Here is a 7,500-nt window from a genome sequence, read left to right on the forward strand (position 1 = left end):
ATAGCTAATCACTGCCCATAAGTAACTTCAAATCGATCGCTTTACCCCTTAGGGATGAATAGACTCTTTGTAATGGAAAAGATACATGCACCCAGACCCACAAAGAGAATAAAAAAGGAATGAAAAGAAAAAGAAAAGAAAAGCAAGAAAAAGGTCGAAATGAAAGGAGAGAAACGAGAGAAAGAAAAAGATAGAAATGGATAAAGAATAAAAATACAGTAAAAAAAGAAGAAAGTGAAAGTGGAAGAAAAAAAAAAATGGAACACAAGAAAAGAAAACAAGAAAGGAAACACATACACAAACAACAACGATAATGACAAATAAAACAACATACTCAATCCAACATGAAATAAATCTGGAATTGGTTTTCTCACCTTCAGCGTCCAGCTTCCCCCCCCCTTTGCAAACACGTGTGTGCTGTGTTCGACATGTATTTTTCTGGTTGCCTCTGTCCCTCTCCGTTACCCTCCTCTTTCTCTGTCTTTTTATGCCACTCTTGCTACAACTTTCTTTATTGCTTTCTCTGTTTACCGTCTATTTATTTATTTCATTTTATGCCCTTTTTTTTTTTTTTTTACTTTTTTGAAGGGTTTGTCTTTTTTATATATTTTTTTGAGGGTGGGGGTTGTCTCTATTTAAAAAATATATATTTATTTCTTTTTCTTTACTGCTTTGTATCGTTTTCTTCCATTTTTTCCCTCTCCTCTCTGTTTTCTTCTTTTTTTTCTACTCGCTTCTTTTCATGTTATTTCATTTATCCTTCTCTTTCTCTCCCTTCCCCCTTCCTTATATTCTTAAATTCCATCTTCAGTTCTTCCCTTCTCCTCTCTCCTTCTCCTTGCTCTTCTCCTTCCCTTCCTCCCATTCATTAAATTCCACGTTTCACTCCTCTCCAAGTCCGATTGTTAGTATGCAGGCTCGCTTTCCTCTCCTCCAGCCCCTTGGTTTGAGTGGGGCCTCTTCCACTCTCAGGCGCTTCCACCTCCATCCCTATCGACCCCAATCCACTTCCATCTATCCACTCACAGCCGTTCAGTGCATGATCTAAGCCTTTTTTTCCACACGCATGGGCTACCCCCTGTCGATCCACCCACCCACACGGGATCTCAGCGTATAACCTAAGCTTTCTTCCACATTTATGTATCCTCTTCCACCCCCTTCGCTCAGTCCACCTCCATCCATCCACGCACGCATGGACTTTCCCTTCCACGCCTCCACTCCCACCTCCTCGGTGCATGATCAACCATCTTCCACACTCTTGGCTCTCCTCCTCCACCCCCGTCGATCCACCCCCCTCCATCCATCCACTCCCTGCCTCTCGGAGCATGACCCAGGCCTCTTCCGGTCCGTCCTAAGCCCCAGGTATGTAGGTTGGTTAATTAATCTCCTGTAATCCCGCGCGTCATTACCCCTGTGGCGGCGCTAGGCTTGCCAACCCTCCCGCACAGGGCTTCAGGGGTGCCAGGAGCAACTTTTTCGGATTTGGTATTTCTCGCTGTCTTTTTTTTTTTTTTTTGGGTCCGCCATCCTCTCCTTGACTTCTTTTTGTGTGTTTTATTTCTGTTGTTGTGCGTCTCTGCCTCTCTCTCTTTCTTTCTTTCTTTCTCTCTCTCTCTCTCTCTCTCTCTCTCTCTCTCTCTCTCTCTCTCTCTCTCTCTCTCTCTCTCTCTCTCTCTCTCTCTCTCTCTCTCTCTCTCTCTCTGTTTATCTGGTTCGTTCCCACTGCCTAACGCGACTCGCAAAAAAGAAGAAAGAAAGCAGAAAGTGAGCAGATAGAAAGCAGACAGAAAGCAGTGCAGCAGCATTTTTCACGAAATATAATACGTCCTTCGACGCACAAAAACATCAAAGGATACCTCACCTTTCTATAAGAAATTCCAGGGAAAATGGTCAACAGATATCAAATACATTTTCGCCAAAAATATCCTCATGCAAGACTAAACTAAGCTCTTCCATTAAAGATCTGAGGCACGACGTGCATCAACGCAAAGAAATCAGTTTAAATTATACTGCGAAAAAAACTGCATATTAGCATAACAAAAACTTGAATCTGCATAGGTAGGAGGCGCGTTGCTCGTGGTCCAGCATATCTTAAAGACTCGCATTACCATAGTTACAGAATTACCTACAGGGAGCACGAAATAAATACTTAGCAATATACATACACATCTCTCTGCTGTTTGAGTACACACACATCTTGATTTTTATGCGTTTGCACAAAATGAGAAAGAAAAAAAGTTAGGGTACGAAAAGGGGTATTTTAACTATTCATAAAGGCGAATCTTTTGAAGTTATGTGTGCACATTTGGACCTAATACTATATACTTCTTGGGGCGATTCAAGAAAAAAATGTATCTATATAAATATTCGAATACGGCAAGTATATGAAGCTTCTTTTGTTTCAGAAGGTCCAAAGAGCGCGCTATAAAACAGGGCTGGCCGTTTTTTTTAATGGCGGCATTTCTGTCGTTCTCTATACATTAGATAATGAAGAAAACGGATATAAATAATGAAATGGAACCATACGCTATCATAAACAGATGAATATTTGATTACAGTAATTGTGTAGTGTCAGAGAGTGATGATTATGGAATTTCCTGCATTACCTTCATGCTCATTACACTGCATAAAATAATATACAACAGATACGTAATTAAGCTAATAATGTAACAACATTCAACAACTTAAAATACCCCCGCATCTCTTTGTAGAACATGTATTAGATTTATAACTTAAAATGCAACAGTGAACCTGTAAACTTGATTAATCTAAAAGGTATACGATTATTCATAGTGAGTGTGTTGCAGGGCTGAAGCTATAAAGTCACTATATAGTGTTGAATTTATTTTAACATGGGAAAATATATTAATATTGCTTAAATATTTTCATTCGCATCAAACCATCTGTAGTCATAGAAAATGGCAAAAATTTCCGAAGTGACGTCACCATCCGTCGGTCTTTTGTTTCCGTTCAGCAGTCGAGTTTCCGTAGAATTCCAGCCCCGGCTAAAAAAAATTAAATGTCTTCTCCAACATGATTCGAATTCTGCTTCGAAATTTAAACAATGAAATATAAGTACAGCTTCGAGGGCTTCAGAAATGACACAAGCCGAGACGGGAGAGCATTCACAGTTGCTTGAAAAAAGGCCGTTGCAAAACTCTTAGTCCGTTTAAATTTGCAATCACTCCAAACTCCAGTACACGTGAATGGAAACACAATTTTTAGCAAGGCACAGGCCCCTACAACGCTTCTTATTCGCACTCCAACTTTCAGCGCGCTTTGAACCCTCTTATAAAACAGTCGCATGTTCTGACTTATTCGCAATGCAACAAGCCCTCCTATCTCTTACGTTGCATGGCATTCCCATTCCGGGTGACGTCCCCCTCTCTCTCCCGTTTTCCAATAACCCCCTCCTTGCCTTCCTTCTCCCTCCACCAGTCTCCCTTCCTCGCCTCGCCCATCTTCCCTTACCTCCTCTCTTTCCCTTCCCCTCCTCCTTCTCCCCCTTCATCCTACCTTCATTTCCCCCTAGTTTCCCTTCCTTCCCCTCCTCCTTCTCCCCTTCATCCTACCTTCATTTCCCCCTAGTTTCCCCTCCTCCTTCTCCCCTTCATCCTACCTTCATTTCCCCCTAGTTTCCCTTCCTTCCCCTCCTCCTTCTCCCCTTCATCCTACCTTCATTTCCCCCTAGTTTCCCTTCCTTCCCCTCCTTTATACCCTGCCCTTCCCCTCCACCTTCCTCTATCCCCCCTCCTCCCACCCTCCCTTTCCCAGTGGCCTCTGGTGGGTATAATTGAAACTTATTGGCTCCACAACTGGCACGGCACCCACAACCACAACGACAACTGCTGGCGCATCCCCTCGTTCAAAAGCTCTTGCTGCAAACACTTATCTTGGGGGACCCTTTCATTCAGTCCTCTGGCGGGGGGAGGGGGCAGGGGAGAGAAGGGGAGGAGAGGAAGCAGGGGAGAGAAGGGGAGGAGAGGAAGCAGGGGAGAGAAGGGGAGGAGAGGGGAGGGGGCAGGGGAGAGAAGGGGAGGAGAGGAAGCAGGGGAGAGAAGGGGAGGGGGCAGGGGAGAGAAGGGGAGGAGAGGAAGCAGGGGAGAGGGGTGGAGGGAGGAAGGAGAGATTGGGGGGAGTGAGGAGGAGGAACAGGGAATGAGGGTAGAAGGGAGAGAAGTGCTGAAGGGAGGAAATGAAAGGGAAGACCAGGATAGGAGTAGGGAAGTAGAGAAGGGGAGAAGTGAGCATGGCAAGTTGGGTAGGAGAGGCGAGGAACTGAGAAGAAGGGAGTAGGAGGAGGGGGGGAGAGGGGGAAAAGGAACGAACGAGGAGGTAGCGGAGGGGAGAGGTAGGGAGGGGGAGAGGTGATAGGGGTCCTTCGCAAGACCCTGCACCACCAGCTAACCTCTTACCTTCAGGGACAAACTCCACACACGTCTTTTGTCCAATATTTTTTATTTCTTTCTTTAATGGTACTGTTCTTATGCGCCTTGCAAAACAAAGGGTATTGAATGCCCCTACTTACGGAGGGCATGTTGCAAATCTCTAATCCTAAAAAGGGTACGCGAGATCTGGCGTGGAACTATCAAAGTACCATTAGCAAGAGTATATCCCTTTTCACACTTTTTCCTGCAATACAATGCAACCTCCACTGCAATTGTTTTTTCCTTCATCGTCTAAAATTGTTCAACTTTTCCAACAAAGAATGCATTTATGTGTGTGCGTTTCTGTGTTTGTTTGTGTAGGCTTGCGTGTCTCTCTCAGTTTACAGTCACAAAACAAACAGAAGATTGTTTGAATTTATCCCCTTGTATTGTCAGCAAAAGAAAAAAATAATAAAAATGCGTTCTGTACGAGAGCGATATTTGGAATTTAAAATACCTGAAATAATACAAATAATCAACGGAAAGTTAATCCAAAATGAGGAAGAACAGTAATAAACTGTGAAAAAACTACGCAAAGAGAACGTTTAGCTAAACAGGACATGAAACATAAAACAAAAATATAACAAAAACAAAGCATATAAACGAACCAAAAGAAAACAAAAACATAAAACACCAAAACAAAAATAAAAGAACAAACAAAAAAAGCACAAAAGGACGAAAGGACAACAGATAGCTCCAGGCAATAATCTGCATTACATATCAAGGTACAGACTTTGAAAAAAAAAATACGAATACAAAATAATATCAAAATCAATTTAAACTTGATTTTTTTTCTGAGTACATGCACGTGTATGAAAGTGGCACCTGGTTGACATTCGACGTAGCAGTAAAGTGGCTTCTGGCAGTCTTCGGGTTAAATTCCACTTTGTATCATTAATGATTGAATTATTATCAGATCTCTTGGCGATGTCCACGATGAGGCCTTTGTTGGTGTCATGACCTTTTGTGACCTCCCATGACCCTGAGTGGAACCCGAATAATGTCCCTGCTACGAATAGATAATTCATACCATTTGAATATTCTGGGGAAATAACAAGAGCAATGGCTAGATGCATGAATAAACACATGTGTACGTAACCACACACACACACACGCACACACACACACACACACACACACACACACACACACACACACACACACATTCCCTCCTCGACTTAAATACCGATCCGCATACCAACTTGCCCTTCTTGTCCGCAAAATAAGTGTTAGTACAAGCGTACTAAAGCGAGCAAAACCCTGTTCCCAGACCGCGTGAACAGCCCTTCCCACCCTCACCGAAATCCGTTGGCAACACTGGGCAAACGATGCGAATAATGAAAAAAAAGGAAAGAAAAGAGGAAAAATAAAAAATAAAACCTACCGTAACGACAGTCATTCCTCACGTCTCTCGGATCTTTAAGCTTCCTGCAGCGATTGTATTTCGAATAAACCAAGCCGTGATAAAAAAGGGAAGAGATGTTTCGAGTGCCGCTTCGGTCTTCGGAGATTGTGAGCTGATGACGTGTGTGAGGTCAGCGTGTTTTTTTTTTTTTTTTTTTTTTTTTTTTTTTTTTTTTTTTGGGGGGGTCTTTGGCTCATAAAACCGTGCGCGTTATATAGGCTTATGTGAAAAATCATGTAGGTATGTGCGCATTCTAGCACGTACCGTATATGCAAGTATGTGTCATCTGTTTATCTGTTTGTCAGTCTATTTATTTGTTATATTCCCCTCTGCTTCTGTCTGTCTGTCTGTCACTCTGTCTCTCTCTCTGCCTTTTTGTGTGTCTCCCTCTTTTCTGTATGTCTGTTTGACAGTCTGTCTGTCTGCCACTGCCTCTGTCTCTCTTTGTGTGTGTATGCGTGTATGTTTGTGTGTGTCTCCCTCTCTTTCTGTATGTCTGTTTGACAGTCTGTCTGTCTGCCACTGCCTCTGTCTCTCTTTGTGTGTGTGTGTCTCTCTCACCCACATTACAGAACACACACACAATACTTTTCCTCGTTATTTAGGCAAATGAGGTGTTTAATTCGGTGTAAAAATAATGACATTTTCATTTCCTTCCGAATGAACGAATGCAGTGTTCAGTCCTTCATTTACACACATACACACACGCGCACATACACACAAGTGCACACACAAACAAACACACACACACACACACGTACACACACAAACACACACATACGTACACATACACACACGTACACTCACACACACACACACATACACACATACACACACGTACACTCACACACACACACACATTCTGTAAATTTAGCCTCTGCAGAACTTGCTCATTATCTCCCTCCAGAGGCGCAACACTCATCAAATAGCTTTCTATTGCAAGCTCTATTGCAAGACGTGGTTTAGAACGATTGAGTTCCATGAAAGTGCACTTGATTTCTGCGTTCATTTCCTTCTCAAGTCAAAATCCTCAGCTGACATCTTTTTTCAATGTTGCAAGAATTATTCCGTGAATATGAAGCGTGTTCATTATACAGAATACATTATATGTTGGGAGTATTGCTTTTTACAGATTTACTGAAAGGTATGAGACTTGGAATGTGTGTGTGTATAAATAAATAAATAAATAAATAAATAAATAAATAAATAAATAAATACATATATATGTATATATATATATATATATATATATATATATATATATATATATATATATATACATATATATATATATACATATATATATATATATATATATATATATATATATATATATATATATATATATATATATATATATATATATATGATATATACATACATATATATATATATATATATATATATATATATATATATATATATATATATATATATATATATATATATACATATATATACATATACATACATATATATATATATATATATATATATATATATATATATATATATATATATACACACATATATTCTTCATCTACTTCTTTTTCTTCTTTTCTTCTGTTACTTTTCATCCTAATCAACTACTTCTTTGCAGTCCCCGAGGACCAGAAACCAAGCAAGAGACGACGGCAGCGCTACTTACACTCCCTCAGCGTGACCATG

General features: G+C 40.8%; 1 protein-coding gene across 5 annotated transcripts in view; it reads right to left on the bottom strand.

Annotated features, from left to right (window-relative positions):
- The window catches only part of Ptp99A (Protein tyrosine phosphatase 99A), a 1,223,378-nt gene that overhangs the window by 221,912 nt on the left and 993,966 nt on the right, over positions 1-7,500 (bottom strand). For all 5 annotated transcript variants that reach the window (XM_070117631.1, XM_070117630.1, XM_070117628.1 and 2 more), the window contains one exon: positions 7,481-7,500. This exon is cut by the window's right edge and continues 162 nt beyond it. In XM_070117631.1, the coding sequence (XP_069973732.1) occupies positions 7,481-7,500 (20 nt within the window). The remainder of the gene's footprint in view (positions 1-7,480) is intronic.

Source organism: Penaeus vannamei, chromosome 41, assembly GCF_042767895.1.
Source record: "Penaeus vannamei isolate JL-2024 chromosome 41, ASM4276789v1, whole genome shotgun sequence".
In the NCBI taxonomy this organism is placed as follows: domain Eukaryota; kingdom Metazoa; phylum Arthropoda; class Malacostraca; order Decapoda; family Penaeidae; genus Penaeus; species Penaeus vannamei.